Source organism: Bombus vancouverensis, chromosome 7, assembly GCF_051014615.1.
Source record: "Bombus vancouverensis nearcticus chromosome 7, iyBomVanc1_principal, whole genome shotgun sequence".
Lineage (NCBI taxonomy): Eukaryota > Metazoa > Arthropoda > Insecta > Hymenoptera > Apidae > Bombus > Bombus vancouverensis.
In genome coordinates this window covers 11,435,905-11,460,617 of record NC_134917.1, presented here as the reverse complement: position 1 = coordinate 11,460,617, position 24,713 = coordinate 11,435,905, and the positions used below count along the sequence as shown (strand labels likewise).

At 33.0% G+C, this 24,713-nt stretch overlaps 4 protein-coding genes across 5 annotated transcripts; 3 read left to right on the top strand and 1 right to left on the bottom strand.

The window, feature by feature from the left end:
- Positions 1-4,885: 4,885 nt before the first annotated feature.
- On the top strand, positions 4,886-5,653 carry LOC117159096 (uncharacterized). The gene is made up of 2 exons (XM_033338635.2): positions 4,886-4,978; positions 5,151-5,653. Exons 1-2 carry the CDS (start codon positions 4,972-4,974, stop codon positions 5,480-5,482), a joined length of 339 nt encoding a protein of 112 aa, XP_033194526.1. The 5' UTR covers positions 4,886-4,971; the 3' UTR covers positions 5,483-5,653.
- A 2,485-nt stretch (positions 5,654-8,138) lies between these two features.
- On the top strand, positions 8,139-12,735 carry LOC117159058 (peritrophin-1-like). The gene is made up of 3 exons (XM_033338568.2): positions 8,139-8,286; positions 8,459-8,824; positions 12,244-12,735. Exons 1-3 carry the CDS (start codon positions 8,280-8,282, stop codon positions 12,585-12,587), a joined length of 717 nt encoding a protein of 238 aa, XP_033194459.2. The 5' UTR covers positions 8,139-8,279; the 3' UTR covers positions 12,588-12,735.
- A 1,132-nt stretch (positions 12,736-13,867) lies between these two features.
- Gen (XPG-like endonuclease) lies at positions 13,868-17,649 on the bottom strand. 2 transcript variants are annotated; one of them, XM_033338589.2, is made up of 6 exons: positions 17,415-17,649; positions 17,063-17,339; positions 16,707-16,993; positions 16,464-16,625; positions 16,218-16,383; positions 13,868-16,150 (listed from the first exon to the last, which is right to left on the bottom strand). In XM_033338589.2, the coding sequence occupies exons 1-6, from the start codon at positions 17,570-17,572 to the stop codon at positions 15,026-15,028; spliced, it is 2,175 nt and encodes a 724-aa protein (XP_033194480.2). In that variant the 5' UTR covers positions 17,573-17,649; the 3' UTR covers positions 13,868-15,025. The 2 variants fall into 2 exon arrangements, with proteins under 2 accessions (XP_033194480.2, XP_033194481.2); XM_033338590.2 differs by having other exon boundaries at positions 17,063-17,319; positions 17,415-17,553.
- Positions 17,650-21,459: 3,810 nt separating this feature from the next.
- LOC117159094 (uncharacterized) lies at positions 21,460-23,579 on the top strand. Its single transcript, XM_033338632.2, has 2 exons — positions 21,460-21,619; positions 21,970-23,579. The coding sequence occupies exons 1-2, from the start codon at positions 21,613-21,615 to the stop codon at positions 23,469-23,471; spliced, it is 1,509 nt and encodes a 502-aa protein (XP_033194523.2). The 5' UTR covers positions 21,460-21,612; the 3' UTR covers positions 23,472-23,579.
- The last annotated feature ends 1,134 nt before the right edge of the window (positions 23,580-24,713 follow it).

The following is a 24,713-nucleotide window of genomic DNA, read 5'->3' as shown; positions in this document are numbered from 1 at the left end:
TTTATCTTCTATGTACTGTCGAATCAGATTCTTGTTCGCAAGAAAAGCAAACGCGCATTAAATAGAGATTAACAAGTACTCACATATACACGTATTTACGAATATAATCACTTACTTGCATAAACCATTATGTCTAAAAGCTACGGTTATGAAATAAAAATAGAATATTCCACTCGCTTGCCATTTTAACTGTACACAGGTTATTACTTGCAGAATAAAAAAATCGTGCAGAAAAGAATTAAATGGTTTCGAGGAAAGCACAATCCGATGTAATCGGATTTGTAGATTGTCATGTACAGGTCAGATACATCTTTTCTAATGGAATCGCAATTTTTAATAAAGCAGCAGCGAAACAGTACGTCATTTCCTGCAAGAAAATATAAAACTATTTATGGCCAATAAAAATCATTGGCATGAAGGACGACACAAACATAAAAGCGCAAGTAACGTCGCTTTTATTTCACGCGACAATTTACAAAAAATCCAACTACACCGAATTATACTCCCTCTCGAAATCATCCAATTTCTGGGCCATTATTTCATATAGCAAGTACTTTGTAATTATAGATTAAAATCGAACACTCTGTATAAGTATTTTGTGTATGGATCTTAAATTTCAGAAAGAATTTTCTCTCTGCTTATTACACGCGCAATATCACTGTGTATTCTCTTCTAATATTTCCGTCGTTTCTCAATTGGTTTAGTTTTCACAGTCAGCTGAATACAACGTTTACTTCGAATCTTAGAGATTTCCAGCGTCGCAAAAAATAAAAAAATAGCACTTAAATCAACTAGATACTAAACTTACGACAGAATTTTATTTCTCAGCGTTGAATGTCGCTGAGTTTATTTGCTCTATTTTACTTTTCATGCAAGCGTTCCGCCAGAAATGTGTCGGTACGTGCACAGACGTTAATTCGTGTTTCAATATTCGTCGGGAAAATGGAAAACCATGGAGAACGGTTTAAACTCCGCGGGATACGTATTCATAATGAAGATCGTACGACGATCCTACACAATTTCTCGCTGCACGTTGTTTCGCCAGTTTTTTGAGAAAAAGATGTTCCACAGTTTATAACGTGGCTGGGACAGATGTGGCCGCACGACTACATCGCGGAAAGACTAGTAAACCGAATTAACGGCCACAAACTAAAAAAAGTTAGATAAAACAAAATTGCAACGTAAAATTATAAAATTTGAATTCACACAGTTTCTATGCTCAAATCTTTCTCTCCGTTCTTTAGGTATCTAAAATAGCAAATAACATATAGCAGTTTACGATAAAATCCGAGTACTTTCGAGCGATGGTGTATGTATTAGGTTGTCCGAAAAGTGTCTTTCTTTAACAAACGTGTTTTTTACTACAATGCACCTTCATATAAACGTGAAACCAAGTCTGTGAAATGTCGCGGTGTTTATCTTAACAGAACAAAATGGATCGTACGTAATTCGACAAAATAATATAAAACGAAAAACGTTGTGCGTCTATTATTTCCTCATAAAAAGAAACTTTTCGGACAACCTAATATTATGATGGTATCTTAGGTTTAAGTTTCATTATATGACACTATTTATTGACTTCGTTTTATTTCCATGATATCGTATTCTGTCAATTATGAATTAACGGAATAAATAAGGAAATAGGATTGTAAACAGTATACTATTTGGCAATTGACTAAAATTAATGATTCGATGTATATATGATTTTTATATCCCTTTTTGGTTTTGCAATCCACACAAAGCATGACCTTTAATTTTAGATGCATTTTTGGAACTTGCCATGTATAATGTATTTTTTTTTTTAAGAATTGCGAATAAAATGCAAGCTAGTTGCGATAGGTAATACAATTAATAAACGAAAGCATGTATCACGAACAATTTGTTTTCGATACTAGAGAAAAAAATCAATCAATTGTCCCTTGTTTCTTTATTTGTTGTTTATCTCTGTTGTGTTCGAACGAATATACACACAAAATTCATGGAATCAACGTTTTCCATTTCCGTGGTTTATTTGCGTATAAATTATTTCACTAAGTATTTATATAGTAATCGAATGTAGGTTAAAAACCGATTATATTATAGAACAAATTATAATATATAAAAGTTAAGTTCATTTTTTCCAAAAACATGACAGATCCTCCTTCTGATTTTAAGCAATCGATTTTCAAGTAGATAGAATTTTTAATAGACAAACATATCTCCTCGTTAGAATCGACGCCAAAAGTCTTTTTATGTTTGATACGTTTTCGAAGATTAATTTCATCAACGATTTTTTAACGTATAATGTATTTTTGAAAGTTGTTCTCACTCAAGGATCAGTATATTTCTAAAAGTTAGGTTCAACAATTGAAAGATCATGTTTATCCTTACAGAAAAATTTCCTCGGGCAAAATTTGACGATTGAGAAAATGTTATATTTGATTAGTTTTTACGATTTTGGCTCGTATGTTTATTTGAGAAATTCAAGTATACATTGTGGCGCTGTACATTGCAGTATGAAGCATCATGCGGTTCCGAAAAACGTTTCCAATAACGATAACAGTAGAACTGCGTAACTCGTAAAGATAAACTTTACCTGAAGGTATAGAAACACAATTAGAAAAATTGATCAGTCAATTGCAATATTCTTTTGTTCTGGCGTACACGCTACATTATAATCAATGATTATGTAAAGAATTAATATAGCATTGTAAAATTAATATGCAAACTTTTATTTTTCAGCATTTTAGCGATAGCTTTTGTATAAAAACTCATCGGAATATTGTTGCGATATCTACTCGTTACAATAACAAAGTTGATTCCGTGAAATCTACTTTATGCTGTTTCCCATATAAAGTAGTCCAACTAGAAGTTAACTACCGAGGAAGTGCATTTCTTACAACTGATTTTACTCGCCAACCTGCCTCAACTTTCTCTGTTATTTTATGCGGCTCTAAAGTTGTTTATTTTAAGTCTTTTCATGCCTTATTATTAAATCTTGTTTCGCGTCTTCCTTTTTTCCTCTCAGGAACTTCATTTACTTTCAGTAATCCTGTCCCTTTGTTTTATTTAAATCGTTCTTCTGTTTTATCTATTGCGTGTACGTGACTTTGTTCAAACTTCGTAACTTCTTATTGTTTATAAGCATTAAGCTGACGATGAATATTTCATTATTTCATTTACAATCTTAAAACGCTATCGTTTTCTCGATGCAATCGTTTAGCACTCGTTGGACCGAAAATTTGACCAGCGTTTCTATATCGAATCACTTTGAGCTTTCGATGATTAATGATATTGACGTCTACAATTTGTGCTATATGAATCGACTCTTTCAACGATATTATAAATTTGGACATGATAAATGTCACAGAATGAACTTAAATATTTGTCAATTACTAAACCTCGAAGGATAAAATTTCACCCCATGTAAATCTTGCATTACCTAATGTTATAACGTTTTGTATTATATATATAATATACGATAATATATAATAATATACAGTAATATACAGATATGATGATATCATCACAATGTTGCTTTCGACCAACGCAAGTAACAACTTCTCTACTTTCCCTTGTTATTGAATAATTATAAAACATTAAACACTATTTATTCGACTTTTATCTTAAAATAAAGAAGATTCACTGCGATGAAATTTCATTCATGATAATATTAATGTGACTTCCTAAAATGACTAGAACTTATAAATTGTAATGTTAAATAATTTGTAACGTCTAATAGACCATTGACAAGATTACAGAGGTACAAAATAAATTGTTATCACACCAAATATAGTAAGATAAAATATTACCATGACAAAAGTATTATACAAGCAAATTATAAGACGAAGGAGTAAACATATACCCGATTCCAGGAAGAAAATAAAAGAAAAGCGATCTTTCATTAAATTTCTTTCGCCTGTTGTCCCATTTTCGAAAAAATCAAATTTGAAAATTCGTAGCGTATGTCAAATTAACTCTAAACTCACATGTTCCAAACTTATGTTCCCCAAAACGAGTGTATAGACGAAAACAAGAATATGAACATATTCACTAACGTTGATTTGATTTGATACCCAAGCTAGTCTAATTTATAGACTTTTTCTATTCCCTGTCAGCAACCACAATTTATGCCACAAATGTCAAACGAAAAAATCGCTTGATAAGTTTTGCTACTTCTCATTCGTAAATCCTGTTACATCTTTTCTTTATTTTGTTGTACCTTTATGTTTCATTTATCATTTATAATAAATAGCTTATTGTGTGCATAAACGTATAATTTTATCTAATTCTAAGATAGCAATAAAAGATACCTTCCAATTTTGGACAATTAAAGGCAATAGAAAAAATTATGTAAAAATGATTACGAAAAAGATTCTCTGCTTCAGGCAAAAATTTGATAAAATATTAGCTCAAAGTAATATCTTGAGATTTTTATTTAACATACCTTCAAAAACGGAATATTTATTGGTGTTTTCTTCGATATATTTGACGTTTGTTTCTCCAAGTGTCGAGAACTACTTTCAATGAAGAACGATTCCTTCGTTGTATCATAATAGTATCTTTAGATTCAGAAAAGTGTAACGCCGGTCGACGACTTTGAACATTAAAATGTAAAAAGTAAAAATTTAATACATAAAGCATTTTGCGCTTCGGTATACAAACTAATACAATAATGTTACATTAGAATTACATATTAGCTCAATTAGAAGTGTAAATATTATGTTGATCTTTCTCTGACAAGAGAACCGTATGATTAGAAACTACATTGACAACTAATGGCTGTATGTTACGGCCGCTCCTACAATTTCCAATTTTTGATTGTAGTGTTATCACGACACGTTAATATTAATAACCAATTATATACTTGCTTTTTGATAGTCTATCATAAAAAATGTATAACTGACGGATATATAAGGAGAAAGGCAGGCCTGATCGTCACATTGACAACAGTGTGGAAGATACTAGAACACAGAACTCTTCAAAGAAAAAATGAAGGGTAAGATAGTTTTGGTTTTAGTTTAATTTAGTTCACGTTAAGATTGATTGGACAAGGAGTAAATTTGGATTCGTTACCAAATATCTTTTCCTCGTCCATATTCTTGACCTAATCTTAATGTAATAAGTTACTGCATACGATACTAATTAAAAGTGTTTCATAATTATTTTAGCAATATTTGTGGTTGCACTTACCGCTCTTTTGGTGGCGTTCGTTTCCGCTACTCCACCACCTGAATGTCCCGATGAAAGCGAAGAAGATGTTGCTCTGTTTCCGAATCCAGACGACTGCACAAGCTATTATACCTGCATTAGAGACCAACCGTTGTTGATGCAATGCCACCAAGGACTTGAATATAACCCGGTATTAAGAATATGCGACTGGCCAAAGAAAAATGTAACCTGTAAACGTCGGCCTGTACGACCACCACATCAATCACATCCACCACAAGCCTCCACATCCAAATCAGCAAAACATGTTGATATCGGCCGCATGCCAGCATAAATAACAGTATAGATCCAGAGTGACACCGACCGGAATAATATGCAACCATAATTTGTTCGAACAGAATAGCATGTTGAATATGAATATATTAATACACAGAAATGTAAACAATATAATGTAGATTGATAATGAGGCAATTATAGACAATAAAAAAGCATAAAAATTAACAAATACTTCATTAATTGTCTTTTGTATAAATTTAATGTGACAATTACATTTGGCAATTCGATTGCATTGCTTATTACGTAATTGTAAATGTGTCAGTAGAACCGAAAATGAACTGATGATATATATATATATATACAAGATGGTTGGTAAAAATTTGTTTTTAATTTCTTTTTTTTTTTTTAATTTTTTCCATCGAGACAACGATCTACAGTGAGATCCGTTGTAACGTACTGCACGCGTACCGAGCGAAAATTCAAAGTCTATTTTCTCGAAAACAAAGCCTCAAACGAAAAATTTTTATTCTATATTTTCGACTTCTTTTTTCGCGTAGATTCACCCCCTTTCCGCTTGTACCAGCAGTTACCAACCACCCTGTATATACAAGTTCTATACGATGTAGAAAAGACTCATATAGCCAACGCTGCGACTATTTCTTCCATTGAAACGTCTAAGTAACGATAAGAACATGTGAGTTATAGCCGTATCTATCGTCAGTAATCGTCAGTCAGTTCAAATTTCTTAGCTATACGACTCGCGGATCTTCTTTTGGATCAATTTCTGGACCTCGTACGCAGTGACAATTTTAGTACGTCCTTGTTATTAGCCGATGTCATAAATGTTCTCCATCATGACAACGCACCGCTGTCACACATCGCTCGTTGTTTGCCAGTTCTTGCACGTTTTAATGTTACAATCCTTGATTACCCGCCCTACCTTCCGGATCCCGCGCCATGCAACAGTTTACTATTCCCCAAAGTTAAGAATACCATACAGGGGTTAGGTTAGTATTTTGGGCATTAAAAACGATACAAATAGGAAGAAACGTGGATGCTAAAGCCCACTTGAAACGGGGAACCGCAATACTGTTTTACGCAATGGAGAGGGCACTCCATTAAGTACCAAAGGCTAATACTTTGAAGCTGACAATATAGATGTTGTCGAAGTTTCCAACAAATCATTTTTATTAGTTTCCACGAACTTTCTTTCCACACCTCGTACATTTCCAATACCTTTTCGATACTACTTCTAATGTAGTTTGCACAATTAGATTAACATGTAACCTCCAATCACCTGATTAAACTTGGGTAGTGCGAATAATCCCTCGATTATTCCTTCAGCAGAGATTTATTTTATTAGCGAATAAACCACTTGAGTATCCTCTTGAACTGTAGTATCGCATGAAGATACTTTCGTCGGAAATGAAATTAAATTATTTGCAACTTAAAAAGTAAACTTCGAACGACATTTCTGTACCCAAAGGTTTCTCATTGTTGTAATGTCTAGAAACATAGTGCCTTATAAATATCCTCCCCTTTTTTCTTGAACACCATGTAAATATCATGAAGTTCTTATAAGTAGGTATGTATCTACAAAAAAGTTGGATCTTAATATGTCAAAACGTGTAGCGCATCTTATCATTATCTTTATGTTATAACAAACTATATATGAGCAAATTATAAGACGAAGGAATGAACATATATCAGATCTCAGGAAGAAAATGAAAGAAAAGGGATCTTTCATTAAATGTCTTTCGCCTGTTGTCCCATTTTCGAAAAAATCGAATTTGAAAATTCGTAGCGTATGTCAAATTAACTCTAAACTCACATGTTCCAAACTTATGTTCCCCAAAACGAGTGCATAGACGAAAACAAGAATATGAACATATTCACTAACGTTGATTTGATTTGATACCCAAGCTAGTCTAATTTATAGACTTTTTCTATTCCCTGTCAGCAACCACAATTTATGCTACAAATGTCAAACGAAAAAATCGTTTGATAAGTTTTGCTACTTCTCATTTGTAAATCGTCTTACATCTTTTCTTTATTTTGTTGTACCTTTATGTTTCATTTATCATTTATAATAGTTTAGTGTTTGCATAAGCGTGTTATTCTATCTAATTCTAAAATAGTAACATATGATACCTTCCAATTTTGAACAATTAAATGCAATAGAAGTAATTATGTAAAAATGATTACGCAAAAGATTCTCTGCTTTAAGCGAAAATTTAATAAAATTTTAGTGCAAACTAATATCTTGATATCTTTATTTTTCTCGGAAACATTATCAACTTTATTAATTAACATTCCTTTAAAAACGAAATATCTATTGATATTTTATTCGATACACTTGACATTTGTTTCTCCAAGTGTTAAAAATTACTTTTAATGAAGGACAATTCCTTGGTTATATTATACTCGTATCTTTAGATTAAGAAACGTGTAACGCCGGTCGACGACTTTGAACATTAAAATGTAAAAAGTAAAAATTTAATACGTAAAGCATTTTGCGCTTCGACATACGAACTAATACATTAATGTTACATTAGAATTACATATTAGCTCAATTAGAAGTGTAAATATCGGTCTTTTTCTGACAAGAGAACCGTATGATTAGAAACTACATTGACAACTAATGACTGTATGTTACGGCCGCTGCTACAATTTTCAATTTTTGATTGTAGTGTTATCACGACACGTTAATATTAATAACCAATTATATACTTGCTTTTTGATAGTCTATCATAAAAAATGTATAACTGACGGATATATAAGGAGAAAGGCAGGCCTGATCGTCACATCGACAACAGCGTGGAAGATACTAGAACACAGAACTCTTCAAAGAAAAAATGAAAGGTAAGATAGTTTTGGTTTTATTCTAATTTAGTTCGCGTTAAGATTGATTGGACAAAGAGTAAATTTGGACTTGTTACCAAATATCTATTCCTCGCCGATATTTTTCACCTAATCTTAATGTAATAAGTTACTGCATACGATACTAATTAGAAGTGTTCCATAATTATTTTAGCAATATTTGTGGTTGCACTTACCGCTCTTTTGGTGGCGTTTGCTTCAACTGTTCCACCACCTGAATGTGGAAGCGGACAACACGATATCTTCCTTCCGAATCCAGACGACTGCTCAACCTTCTATCTCTGCGATAGAGGTGAACCATTGTTGATGCAATGCAACGAAGGACTTGAATTTAACCCGAAATTAAGAGTATGTGATTGGCCTAAGCAAACTGTCCGCTGTAAACGTCTCGTTTCAAAGCCATCAAGTCCGGCAGATAGTCCCGCACCATCAGCAGCAACTGTTACTGCTTCCCCTGACGTGGCACCAGAGGAAGTAACAGTACATGTCCAGAATGACACCGACCTGAAAAATATGCAATCATAATTTCTTCGAATAGTACAGCATGTTGAATATGAAAATTTTTAAACACAATAATGTAAACCATATAATGTAGATTGATAATGTGGCAATTACAGGCAATAAAAAAGCATACTAATTAACCAATATTTCATTAATTCTAATTTGATTAAATTTAATGTGACAATTACATATAGCAATTTGATTACATTACTTATTACGTAATTATAAAAATGTCAATAGAACCGAAAATGGACTGATTATGTTGATATGCAATTTCTATACGGTGTAGCAAAAAGACTCATATAGCCAACGCTGTGACTATTTCTTCGATTGGAACGTCTAAGTAACGATAAGAACATATAAGTTATAGTCGTAGCTATCATCAATAATCGTCAGTCAGTTCAAATTTCATAACTATACGACTCGTGGACCTTCTTATGGACCAGTTTCTGGACCTCGTACGCAGTGACAATTTTAGTACGGGCTTGTTATTAGCCGATGTTATAAATGCTCTTCATCATGACAACGCACCACCGCCACACATCGCTCGCTGTTTGCCAGTTTCTTGCACGTTTTAATATTACAATCCTTGATTACTCGCCCTACCTTCCGGATCCCGCTCCGTGCAACAGTTTACTATTCCCCAAGGTTAAAGTATTTTAGGCATTAAAAACAATACAAATAGGAAGAAACGTGGATGCTAAAGCCCACTTGAAACGGGGAACCGCAGCACTGTTTTACGCAATGGAGAGGATACTTGATTAAGTGCTGGCGGTTAGCACTGTGAAGGTGACTGTTGCGAATTACCAACTAGGTGGCGATCAGTCAGGTTGCAACTGGTTGGTTGATGTCGCGACCCTTGAACGCTATGAATGCCCAAGGTGGATGTAGATTAAAGATGTCTATTAAGCTTGTGTTTAGTAGTTTATTTGAACTGTTTAGTATACATGAAAGAATATGAACTATACGTAACGGTGTTAAATTTAGGCCAGTACGTGATGAGTCTCGTGCTTGATGGCTGCCGAGCTTACATTCTAACTATCCGTCTAGGAGATCTGTTTTTGTTAATGTTTCCTGTGAAGCGGGAATCTATCCTATCCAATTCTGTAACAATCGAACTGTCGTCGGTGTCTCTAATGTAGTGCATTTTGTACGTACATGCTCGAGGGTGCGTAGCGTAACGTCCTGGTTTAGTGTTCCGTTGTCATCGGATGTTGAGGTTTAGGACACGTGGTTCACTTTAGAGCGGACCCGATGAGCACTTAGGGTGTCACTTAGTCTCTACTCGAAAATGGTATCCCGCTGGGAGTAGCCATCCACACGTTATTTAGCAATTAAGTTAGAAAAATTTACCAAATGTCCAGCTGGACAAATTGTAAAGTACAAATTAAATAATAATAAAAAAAACAGCCACTTGACAATGTCGGTTTTGCAAACATTGCAACTTGCGAGGCGAGAACCTCCAACTTTCCAAAAAAAGCAGAAGCGTTGTCCGCGTCATAAACTGAGTATCACCCAAAATCTCGAACAGTGAGAGTACAGATTTTGACGAAGTTTCAAACAAATCATTTTTATTAATTCTTTCCACGAATCTTCTTTCCACACCTCATACTTTTCCAATACTTTTTCAATGCTACTTCTAATACAGTGTACACAATTAGATTAACATGTAGCCTCCAATCACATAATTAAATTTGAATAATGTGAATAATCCTTCAATGATCTCCTAAGTAGAGATTTCCTTTATTAGCGAATAAACCACTTAAGTATCCTCTTAAACTATAGTATCGCATGAAGATACCTTCGCCGGAAATGAAATTAAATTATCTGCAACATAAAAAGTAAGCTCCAAACGACATTTCTGTACCGAAAGGCTTCTCATTGTTCTAATGTCTAGAAACATAGTGCCTTATAAATGTCATCCCCTCTTTTTTTGAAAACCACGTAAATATCATGAAGTTTTTATATGTATGTATGTATCTACACAGAAGTTGAATCTTAATATGTAAAAACGTGTAGCGCATCTACTCGCTAATTGATGTGAATATAAATTTGACTACACAACACGAAAACTTGAATCTATTTCGTTGCATGGGACGAGTTTATTGTCCTTTACAACTGTTTGCTAGTTGTTGTCAGATGGGTCTATTTTGTGTTCAACAACGGTACGCATGGCTTGACACGAACTCCTGTATTTCTCATCATACGTCATATACTATATATACATATCTTTATGTATAAACTAGAGAATAGTCATTATCTACGTTTCAATTATGCGATGTACATAACAAAATACTATTTATTTTTACTACTTATTATATATAAATTTGTTAATAATATTTTTATTGTAACTACAGTGTATATATGACATTATTAAATTGGACGCAGCACATTAAATGCTGGAGAACGTGTATATAATCGCATATGTTTTAACGGATTAACTGTTTTTATTTAATTTACATCGTTTTATTTAGGTACTTCGGTATGTATTTAATTTGTCATTAATTATAATTGGTCTCTCTAATTATAGATATGAAATGAATGCAACAGCCAGGCCAATACAGACTGATAAACGCCTGTGTGTAAATAATTTTACATGTACGTCTTTGATATTTAGTATAGTGGTAATTTATGCAGATTATTGTTATTTTAACAAGTAATATATCAGTCCTTTATTTCATTATTACATAATTACAGTGTTTAGAAAATGCAATAAAATATGCATATATAATATTACAAGATATTCAATTAAAAAGACGATATCACAAGATGTATTTAAAAATGTATAATCTATTTACAACATATTTGACGTTTGTTGCTCCAACTGTTGAAAATTTTTGTATCTTTAGATTAAGAAAAGCGTAACGGCGATCAACAACTTTGAACATTGAACTGTAAAAGGTAAAAATTTAATACGTACAGCATTTTGCGCTTCGGTATACAAACTAATACATTAATGTTACCTTACAATTACATATTACCTCAATTAGAAGTGTAAATATTATCTAGATATTTCTCTAAACAGAGAACGATATGATTAGAAACGACATTGACAACTAATAGCTGCATGTTACGCTCCAATTTTTGACTATAGTGTTATCACGACACGTTAAGATTAAGAATCAATTATATACTTGTTTTTTCATAGTCTTTCATAAAAAATGTATAACTGACGGATATATAAATCGAAAGGCAGGCCTGATCGTCACAACGACAACAGTGTGGAAGATACTAGAACACAGAACTCTGCAAAGAAAAAATGAAAGGCAAGATAGTTTTGGTTTTATTCTAATTTAGTTCGCGTTAAGATTGATTGGACAAAGAGTAAATTTGGACTTGTTACCAAATATCTATTTCTCGCCGATATTTTTCACCTAATCTTAATGTAATAAGTTATTGCATACGATACTAATTAGAAGTGTTCCATAATTATTTTAGCAATATTTGTGGTTACACTTGCCACACTTTTGGTGGCGTTTGCTTCCGCTACTCCACCACCTGAATGTCCCAATGAGGAAGAAGAAGATGTTGCTCTGTTTCCAAATCCAGACGACTGCTCAACCTATTACTCCTGCATTAGAGAGACACCGGTGTTAATGCAATGCAACGAAGGACTTGAATTTAACCCAGAATTAAGAGTATGCGATTGGCCAAAGAAAAATGCAAGCTGCAAACACCGCCCTTCGAGACCACCACATTCAACACATAGTCCCACAACCAAACCACCAACAACCGGTATCCCGGAAGATAGCACCCGGTTACCAACAGTATCAGTCCAGTGACACCAACCTGAATAATATGCAACCATAATTTCTTCGAATAGTACAGCATGTTGAATATGAAAATTTTAAAACACAATAATGTAAAGAATATAATGTAGATTGCTAATGTAGAAATTATAGGCAATAAAAAAGCATAAAAATTAACAAATACTTCAATAATTGTCATTTGTATAAATTTAATGAGACGATTACATATAGCAATTCGATTACATTGGTTATTACCTAATTGTAAATGTGTCAATAGAACCGAAAATGAACTGATGATATATATATATATATATATATACAAGTTCTATACGGTGTAGAAAAGACTCATATAGCAAACGCTGCGACTGTTTCTTCAACTGGAACGTCTAAGTAACGATAAGAACTTATAGCCGTATCTTTTCGTGTACCGGTTTCTGGACCTTGTACACAGTGACAATTTTAGTACGCCCTTGTTATTAGCCGATGTCATAAATGTTCTCCGTCATGACAACGCATCGCTGCCACACATCGCTAACTGTTTGCCAGTTTCTTGCACGTTTTAATATCACAATTCTTGATTACGCGCCCTATCTTCCGGATCCCGCGCCGTGCAACAGTTTACTATTCCCCAAAGTTAAGAATACCATACAAAGACAGTATTTGGGGGATTAAAGACGATATAAATAGGAAGAAACGTGGATGCTAAAGCCCACTTGAAACGGGGTACCACAGCAGTGTTTTACGCAATGAAGAGGACACTCCATTAAGTGCTAAAGGGTAATAGTTTGAAGCTGACAATATAGATGTTGACGATTTTCATCTAATTTAAACTTGAGTAGTGTGAATAATCCCTCGATGATCCCTTCAGCAGAGATTTCTTTTATTGGCGAATAAACCACTTGAGTATCCTCTTAAACTGTAGTATCGCATGAAGATACTTTCGTCGGAAATGAAATTAAATTATTTGCAACTTAAAAAGTAAGCTCCAAACGACATTTCTGTACCAAAAGGTTTCTCATTGTTCTAATGTCTAGAAACATAGTGCCTTATAAATGTCATCCCCTCTTTTTTTGAAAACCACGTAAATATCATGAAGTTTTTATATGTATGTATGTATCTACACAGAAGTTGAATCTTAATATGTAAAAACGTGTAGCGCATCTACTCGCTAATTGATGTGAATATAAATTTGACTACACAACACGAAAACTTGAATCTATTTCGTTGCATGGGACGAGTTTATTGTCCTTTACAACTGTTTGCTAGTTGTTGTCAGATGGGTCTATTTTGTGCTGAACAACGGTACGCATGGCTTGACAGGAACTCCTGTATTTCTCATCATACGTCATATATATATACATATCTTTATGTATAAACTAGAGAATAGTCATTATCTACGTTTCAACTATGCGATGTACATAACAATATACTATTTATTTTTACTACCTATTATATATAAGTTTGTTAATAATATTTTTATTGTAACTACAGTGTATATATGACATTATTAAATTGGACGCAGCACATGAAATGCTGGAGAACGTGCAAGACGTGTATATAATCGCATATGTTTTAACAGATCAACTGTTTTTATTTAATTTACATCGTTTTGTTTAAGTGCTTCGATATTATTTAATTTGTCATCGATTATAATTGGTTTTTATAATTACAGATGTCAAATGAATGCAACAGCCAGGCTAATACAGACTGATAAACGCCTGTGTCTAAATAATCTTACATGTACATCATTGATATTTAGTATTGTGGTAATTTATACAGATTATTTTTATTTTAACAAGTAATATATCAGTCCTTTATTTCATTATTACATAATTACAGTGTTTAGAAAATGCAATAAAATATGCATATATAATATTACAAGATGTTCAATTAAAAAGACAATATCACAAGATGTATTTAAAAATGTATAATCTATTTACAACATTCAATGTATCAAACGATTATTTTGCATTTGTACAAATACGATTTAAACATCTTAAAAGCATATTTTAAAAATATGCGATTAAAACATAGTTCATACAGTAATACATAAAATTGGATACATAAATCAATCTTCGTTATTAACACAACCCAAGCAATTATTGATAAAAAATTTCTTACCTTCGCGGTAATATTTCGCTACGTTCCTTAAATTTAGTTTATCATTTTATTACTTACATAAATATGAAGATTTTCAACGTTGAAAAATTATAGTGGTATTTTATATAGTAATTTAAATCGAATTTATAAGAAAATATAAGATTTAAAATAATAACGACTTAGTTACTTAGAAATACGAGAGATCTTTTAAAATTATATAAAACATATTGTGTATGGGCGTAGATACTACAATAAATTCTAGATACCACAATATGAAGGCAATGAATGGTATTTTGTACTTGTTCTGGTATCTTGTTTTAGTAACCAATTGCATACTCAATTACGTAAAGAAACGCACCTCATATTAAATGCTACGTGAGAAATTGGGTTTCCGGATCGGTATCATTCATAAGATCATCAAATCCAAGACTAAATCTATCGTTTATTAGCGTAGAAGTTCTTTGAAGCCTTTTTTTCGGTTTCTCGCAATTTATTCTGTGATTAAGAGGAATATAGGATTCATCTATATCAGCAAATTCATCAACTGATTGATTATGAATTACATCATTTCTGAAACTTTGATCAGAGTTCGTTTCAAAATTAACTACATCATCAACTGTTTTCACATCTTCAGTGTCTTTTTCACATAAATTATTTTCATCTTTAGGTGTTTGCACATTTTCCGAAACATTAAATTTGAAGACCCTTTGATTACATATATTGTCTATTATCTCTGACATGTTTACATCATGATCATCGTTCTCGTCAATAAAATCATCCGGTGAAAGTTCATTAAACATTCTATCCAATGTATTATTTAAGTTTGAATTGATATTCTCCAATTGTAATACTTTTTCGAACTGAGGACCGCGTTTAACTTTATCACTTCTTTTCGGACTTTCTTGTAAACCATCTAATGTTTTACATTTTTTAGATTTTATTGGCGTAATACTCATCCTTCGGAAAGATTCTTCTAAAGACGTAGGATCATTTTTGGAAATAAATTCATCAATTTTTCTATTACTTTCTGTTTTTGCATTTCTCTTCTGACGCCTCTTTTCTGCTTTACGTTTATCACTAGCATCTGTATCGTTTTGTATTTTCTTTTTATTCGGTCGTTTCTTTGTTTTCGCATTTCTTGCATTTTCAAATGCTTCAACTAATTCTGGATAACATTTCTGCACAGCACTTTGTGGCTCAATGCTTGTCAATTCAGATGGAATATCTGCACCATTATCACTCACATTATCTAATGCAATATATTCTTTTAATCTTTTTATCGTACTATGATCAGTTTTCCAAATAATTTCGTAACTCGCAACAGACCTAATATTCCGAACTTTCTTTATTGCTTCAGGTATGTATAAATCGAGCATTGTTAGACGGTTGTCTGCAAAAATACCTGGAAGGTGTACAAGTTGCCAACGAGTCACTAGAGGAAATATCTTCTCAAATGCATATTGTGGTTCCCAAGACAAATATCGTTCCATGAAATCCTAACATAAATCGAGTTATAGTAAGAATAAATAAAGTAAACTTACAAAGTTTTACGTTAAAACTTACTATAAATTCATTCACTTGCGGTTGTTTCCACTGAATATCTATTTTTGCAGGTACTGAAGCTTTTTTAATAAGAAATTCATCTATTAATTCTTGATTTGGAAAATCTTCAATAAGAAGAGCTTTTTTTCGTAAAGCAATTTCATTCAATAATAAAGCTCTTTTCTCTCTACAAAAGTATATCGTAAAAAATACAATATAAATATGCTAAATAAAATATGTTGCATAACAATTATATAACAAACGTACTTATAAGAGTTATGGCATTTCACAGTAGTTCCACATTCTATACAACCTGATTTTGTATGCTTTTGTAGTTTACCACTATGTCCACAAGACGAACACAAATTTGGATTCAGTAATTCTGCTTCTTTATAATCTAAAGTAGTATCGGTCCTCCAACTCTTCATTCTAAAAAGTTAATAGTATTTGTACATAATATTTTTGTTAGATAAAAAATACATTTTAGACATACTTTAATTTATACTTTACCGTTCAAGAATATCTTTATCATTTACAATTTTAAAAAGTTTGATAGCAGCTTCTTTACCAACTCCATTCAGTCCATCATTATAATCACAACCACATAATAAAGCTAATGCTATCATTTTATTTCTCCCTAATTCTAATAACCTTTCTATCTTTTCTAATTTATATTCGTCTACAGCACCACCTGAACTCCCACGATTTCCTTGAGTACTTGTACAAAAATTTCTGTAAACTACTTTTGCTCCATATAAAAAGCAATCACTGTCTTGACTTATGCATCCATCAACAAGCTGTAAAAATAATTATTAAAGCAATAGGTAACTGTGATTCACATCTTTTCATGTGTACAAATATTTTACCCCGTCTTCGTTTAAATAAGCACACATTGCTTCTGCTTCCCCATGTCCTTGCACACACGCCAAACCCATAAGTTGAAGCATTTCCTTGCATTCATTGAGAATTCTATTAAACTGTGTTCTACCTCCTTTAGAAGCAGTTTTTTTCTCGCGAAAACCAGAACGAACGTCATTTCTCTTTGCAATTGTCTTATGTTTCAAAGTAGGTGCTTTCCCTTCCAATACAAATACTGGAGATATTCCTTGCATGAGGAGAAATGCTGTACGAAAATAGAGATTCCTGTAATAATTATTCAATCGTATTTAACTTTAAATCTGAAAGAATAATAAATATAACCAATGCAAACTCACAAACCTAAGATACATTTTTGGTTGTGCAGAATGATCAGTTACTGTTTGACTATCCACAATCCAACAACTCATGTCAATGGCTACCGTTTTTCCTTGAAGCTCAAACATTGGTTTCCTCTCGCTCAAAGGCGACAAAATATTCCAAAGATCTTTTACTCCCATTTTTACTAATTTGAACTAGAGTTTGTAAACATTTTACTACAACGTATTTGTTGGGGTCTATGTGCAATTGTGTGTTATGTGATACCATATTAAAAGGATATAAATCCCTATGTAGTAAAGTTAAACACTAGAAAATAGTTTATACTGTTGTGTATAGTGTGTTGTGTGTGGTATAGGCTTGTAGCTCTCTCTAGCGTGAATATCTTGTACGATAATACGATAAAATCTAGCGCGGCGAATTTAATTTTACAACAGCGTAACCGAGGCAACAAACAAAAGTTGCTTAACAAATTTATTGGTTAAGTTTCAAAATTATTTATCGGTAATAACTATGATCACTTTTAAATTTCGTATTTACTTTCGTTACCATGGGAAAGAACATTGTCAATGCATAAATCGCTTGCTCTTTAATATTACAACTTCAATCAAATTAATGTTTATTAGCATTGGTTAATAAGAAATTGTATTATTGGATAACAGACAATCATAGATCGTCATGTAAAATCCGAGTAGATAAATGGGCTATTCTGTGACCTAAAAAGTGAGAGAATCGTTAGAATCATTAAATCGTAGAATCGTTGAGTCGTAAAACCGTCACGTTGAGGTCAGAGTTTAAGAAAATTTCATTAAAGCGCAAATCTTTGTTAAAGTCAAATTGTTTGTCAAATTCAATATATTATAATTCAATTTTAAATATAAATTTTATTCAAGTTAATTTTTCTCGTTATGTATTTCTTCATTTAAATGTAGAGTTAATTTTTTGAATTGTTTAAAGTTGTAACACGAGCAGAGTGTTTCAACACTCCAAAAGCTGCAGTCTGGCCAAATTGCCCCAAATCTTGAAAAGGCCACGTAACAATATTTGAGATGATAAAATATAGAAATTTTTGCACGTGTTTGTGCTTTATTCATGATAAAGCCATCTTTTTCTTTGCAAGAAACTGATTTCTTTAAAGTATTCTATCAAAACTTCATATCCAAAGCTTTCAATGGGAATCATTCATATCAAATACATAATTCTGATCCTGGCATTAAATTGAATACTTTTGTTATACAATTTTTTTCAAAATAATATATATGTATATTTCTGAAACCTACTGTTATAACAGATTTTTTCTTTGTTGATATGAATTAATATATTACCAAAGACAAAGTATAACATATAAAAATAATATATCCAACGGATGTCCTATCTAATATATTTTTTGTTTCACGTGTTAATTATTTGTGAACTGTATCATCTTGATATTGTAATATCGTAGAATAGATTTGAATTAGAGATCGGTTGAAAATAGAAAAAACCGTGTACGTCGTCCTTCTGTGGTTCGTTTACATTTAAGAGCGCCTATGTGACTAAAGTCACCTAGTTCTTACAGAGATGTGAGAAAAACAAGAAACAACGTTAGAGCAGAAGGACGGTTTCGTGTTTCAAGGGCGGACGACCGAGAGGTCAGAGTATGCGAGTCGAAAAGCGAGTGTGTTGCGAGAGTCAGAGCGAATTGAGTCGTTGAAGAGTAGAGTCGTTAGAGGTTTCGAGTTGTCGAAGAGTAGAGTCGTTAGAGGTTTCGAGTTGTCGAAGAGTAGAGTCGTTAGAGGTTTCGAGTCGTCGAAGAGTAGAGTCGTGAGAATTGATAGAGTTGTTAGAGAGAGAGAGAGTGTGTGTGTTAGATTCGTTGTGACGAGAGTGATCAAATAATTGTAAAGTTATTTGATATAGATACGAGTATTGCATTTAGTTTCCGTTAAATAAATATCGTTCTCTGTCCAATTTATATCTGTATATTCAGTTTAATATTAATAAATTGTAAATAATCGAAAAAAAATTTCTATCCTTATTTTTCGATATTACAATATTGTTTCCGACATTATCGATTCAACATAAAATAAAAATATGTACAATCACCGACGAATTAGTCAATAGTATAATCATAGATTAATACAAGAGCAGGCTGAAAAATTTCCGGAATGTCAATAACAAATAAACCAACTCCCAACGACGATTCCGGACATTTTTCAATCTGCTCTCGTATGTACCTAATGTACAATCATGTTATATTAATTATATTCATGTATCTGAACAAATATTTTCTATAAATTTATTGCTTATGTGTTATATTTTTATATATTGTATTTATTGATCTATATTATATTGCATAATATACTATTATATTTACAAAGCTATTTCTTATCAATAATATTCCTACGTTGTACATATACAATCTTTTGAATCACTTCTTTTCAGATTAACAAAAAATAAAATTACACTATCCATTATGGATTTCCCAATGAGAGATCGATAAAGGTAATCGGCTATCAATCTACGTGATACAAAAAACTTTATAAATCGAAAGATTTTTAATTTTTCTATATAATTTTCGATAAGGAAAGATAAATATATCGTCTATATTTTTAACTTTTGTTCACACGCACTTTTGTAATCACATGCACAATACTTCTAGTATATGTAGTATACTAGTATATATACTAAAATAAACATTATTTGGCACAAAAGAAAGTAATTGCTTTTATTTACAACTGTAATGCGAATTTAACTCTCTTGTATACATTAAGCCCTTTAGCATCTTTAGTTTAAGAACCTTTTAAATGCATTCAACTTTCTGTTTCTTTTTCAAATTTTCATTCAAACTCTATCACTTAATGCAATGAGTTTAGAAGTGAAAAAATAGAGATCTGTACATATTAGTCTACTCTAAAGTATCTGAACACCGTCTAAATAGGTCTAAATTCGTGGTATAAGTGATGTCAGGGAGATTTTATACCTTGAAATAGAACAAAAATCAAGAATGACAAAAGTTACGTTGAAGAACGTAATTTTCATTTCTGAGGTAGTCTTCATTCTTATGAAGATCGAATTTGAAAATTTATCAAGTATATATGTATTTGATTAATTCTCGATTGAAAAAGAGCGCGCAATTATTCTACATGCGAAACTAAGTTGGAAATATGGAATACAATTTTTTCACCTGTTGTTTCGTTTTCGTTTCGAGAAAACTAAATTAGAAAATTTGTATCCGAGTTAATTCTCAACTCAGAAGCTTATTTTCTAAAAAACGAGGCCTCAAACGAAAAACGTAAATAAATATATTTCAATATTAATTTCCATACAAGGTTGATTTCCATACTATTTTCTGGACTTTTTCTATTCTCTATCAACAATTATAATTTATAATAAAAGTGATACGAAAAAATCGTTTGATAAGTTTTACCAATGTATTTAAAAATCTTGTTGTACCTTTTTTTTATTCGGTTATAGTTTTATGTTCTATTTATTCTTTATAATAGTTTATTGTTATTTCATTTGTGTCTGATGAATTAATGTAGAATAATTCTTAATTTTTATCATCTAAAGGTAATAAAAGTAGTTATATAAGAAGAATTATGAGGAACATTCTCTGCTTGAAAATATCTTCAAATGAAAATGTAATTTCAGTTTAAAGTAATATTTTAAGATCTTTGTTTCTCTTAAAAACATTATTAATTTTATTAAATTCTTTTAAGAAACAAAATTAATGCTGATGTTTCGTTCGATATATTTGATGTTCGTTTCTTCAAGCGTTGAAAATTACTTTCAATGAAGAACAAATTGTCATTATATTTAATTAATTAATTGATTAACTTTTATATTTTTTGAATACATAAAGTATTTTATGCTTTAATATACAAACTTGTATATTAATGTTATAATTAGAATTAGATATTAATTCAATTAGAAATGATTCTAAATAATTTCTGAAGTCACTATTTCAAACTTTCTCTGAGAAGGAAACCGATATGATTAGCAGACAATATTGACGCTTAATAACGCTACGTCCCAACGACTCATGTAGTAGCTAATTTTTTCTTCGTTAGACTTATCACGATATGATGATAATTATGATTGATAAACAAGTATTTGCTTGCTGATAATCTATTAAAAATACTTATGTAGAATATATAAAGAGGAAGACAAATCTGATCGCCATAACAATAGTAAGAAGGAATACAATACAAGACGAAATTGTGCGCTTTCAGAAGCAAAAATGAAAGGTAAGATAGTTGTAATAATCTCTAATAAAATTGTTCACGTTAAGATTGAACGGAAGAAGTGGAATGGAATATATCAATTTTAGTGAAAATATTTTTGTTATTTACACGTTCGACATTATTTAATTCTCATTTATAAGATCTTCTTCTTTATTATAATAATATAATAATATAATATTCTTGTATAAACAAGAAAATGCATATACACAGATATGTACATACAGAAACAGAATTTTCATCTTGTCATAACATTTTTCACTTTTTATAAAGCTTTTGCCGATATTTTTAACTTGATCTCAATTATTAAATTACTAGATACGATACTAATTAAAATCTTCTGATAATCATTTTAGCAACGTTTGTGGCAATATTTGCCACACTTTTGGTGACGTTTGCTTTCGCCAACCCACCTCAATGTCCAACTAAGGACGGAGAGGATATCGTCTTGTTTCCGAATCCAGATGACTGCTCGACCTACTATTCCTGCAGTGCAGGCAGACTGCAGATAATGAAATGTAGTGAAGGACTGGAATATAATACGGATTTAAGAGTATGCGATTGGCCCAGAGAGCATGCAGAATGTAAACATCACCATTCAAGACCACCACATTCTTCGACAGCCCGTTCTACGGTGACATCTCGCCCTTCACGACCAACTGAATCTGGCGAATACAGTACTGCTGCATCACCCCGTCCGTCACAACGAACTCTTTCTACTGATGAACCATTCCGACCAACTCACCCTACTAAACAAACCCACCCTTCAAGACCAACTACTGAACCATCCCGTCCTCCAAAACCACCTCACCCTACTAGACCATCCCATCCTTCAAGACCAACTGATTCTACTGAACCATCCCGTCCTCCAAGACCAACTCACCCTACTAAACAAACCCACCCTTCAAGACCAACTACTGAACCATCCCGTCCTCCAAAACCACCTCACCCTACTAGACCATCCCATCCTCCAAGACCACCTCATCCTACTAAACCATCCCATCCTTCAAGACCAACTGATTCTACTGAACCATCCCGTCCTCCAAGACCACCTCACCCTACTAGACCATCTCATCCTCCAAGACCAACTCCATCTGTCAGTCCAAGGCCACCTCGTCGACCAAATCCGGATTTTCCTCCACACCGCCCAGGCCATAAACCACACGACCGACCCCTTCCTCCACACCACCCACCCGGTCCACCACACCACCCACCCGGTCCACCGCACCACCCACCCGGTCCACCACACCACCCACCCGGTCCACCGCACCACCCACCCGGCCCACCGCACCACCCACCCGGTCCACCGCACCACCCACCCGGCCCACCGCACCACCCACCGGGCCCACCGCACCACCCACCCGGCCCACCGCACCACCCACCCGGCCCACCACACCATCCACCCGGCCCACCGCACCATCCACCCGTACCACCGCACCATCCACCCGTACCACCGCACCATCCACCCGGTCCACCGCACCGCCCACCCGGTCCACCACACCGCCCACCCGGTCCACCACACCGCCCACCCGGTCCACCACACCGCCCACCCGGTCCACCACACCGCCCACCCGGTCCACCGCACCACCCACCCGTTCCACCGCACCACCCACCCGGTCCACCGCACCACCGTCCCGTTCCACCGCACCACCCACCCGGTCCACCACACCACCGTCCCGTTCCACCGCACCATCGTCCCGTTCCACCGCACCACCCACCCGGCCCACCACACCACCGTCCCGTTCCACCGCACCACCCACCCGGTCCACCACACCGCCCGCATCTTCCCCCAATTCCACATCATCCCCCTTTTGATGAGCCCATCTTTCCAAGATACGAAGATTATCCAATCTTATGATTAAAAGGAGTTGTTCAATGTCATTGAAATTCTTAGTGTGTTTGACAAAAATAATGTATTCAAACTGTATTCAATATAGTTGAACTGTAATAAATATTTCTGAATTTATTTCTCCACATTTTATTTATTTCTCAAGTCCTTCGTTTTCATGACACAAATCTTAATTTATATTCAGCATTATGAGAAAATAAGGGAAAGTACGAATAGGTAATTATTTCGATTAATTATTTTAACCTTTTTGGAATTTACTACTTATTTTTTAAAATCCATGATATTAAGAATTAGGAGTATTAGAATTCATAGACACTAATAAATGCCGAATTTCATTTGTCCTTTAATGTAAGCTACTTAATAGTTCTATTCAGTGTGTTCATTTATAATAGTGCCGTAGGATCATTGGTTTTCGACTGTTTTCAACTTTTTTGGTAAAACATTGAAATACGCTTCGTAAAAAATTTGTACAACTTAATAAAAATTCGCACAAAATATTTTAGATGTATTTTAATCTTTCGAAATTGGATCATAATTTGAACTTTCTAAATTGAAAAGTTAATGAATTCGATACGAAAATCGTTGTAGAAACACATCACAAAATATTGACCTAAGAAAGTATAACACTAACGAATTTTAATGGAACTCAAGTTAAAATTTTATTGAAATATTAATATTGACGAATAAACTAAATTTTTAATTTATTAAAAGCATCAATCATTATTGGATCTGCCTTATTTAACGGAAACCGTTTTATATGGAGTCTTGTAAAGTCTCATCTACTTGAAAGATGAAAAGTGAAAAGAAAGAAAAGAAAAAGAAACAGTATAACGAAATTTGATCTAATAAATAGTACACGTATGTATTTAAAGTTTATCTCAAACTTATTGACCAAATAGTAAAACAAAAAATAAATCATTGTTTCAGTAAAAAATCACATCTTTTATGTCTTATAAATGAAATCGACGAATTGTAGACGAATATTTGAAATTGTATTTAACTGTACGATAATTGTTTTAAAAACATACTCATGGTATATTCTTATTATTTTTATTATTAAATACCTATTTTTAGAAAATTTAATATCTTTTTGTTGTTTGCAATGAATTCTTATGATATTTGACATACAATATACATATATACACATGCAGCATTTCATAATATATTTGCATTATAACTTTTGTTGAGTTTTATTTACATAATGCTGTAGAAATAAGTTAATAATTAAGTTTAATAAATTTAAAATGAAAT

Bases quoted from the DNA above. Each gene is read 5' to 3' on its own strand.
- LOC117159058 (XM_033338568.2), top strand. The intron at 8,825-12,243 runs CATAATTTCTTC...TAATTATTTTAG, and splicing joins CGACCTGAAAAATATGCAAT to CAATATTTGTGGTTACACTT.
- Gen (XM_033338589.2), bottom strand. From the start codon at position 17,572: ATGGGAGTAAAAGATCTTTGGAATATTTTGTCGCCTTTGAGCGAGAGG. The intron at 16,626-16,706 runs GTAAAGTATAAA...TTAACTTTTTAG, and splicing joins GATAAAGATATTCTTGAACG to AATGAAGAGTTGGAGGACCG. The intron at 16,384-16,463 runs GTACGTTTGTTA...ATACTTTTGTAG, and splicing joins AAATGCCATAACTCTTATAA to AGAGAAAAGAGCTTTATTAT.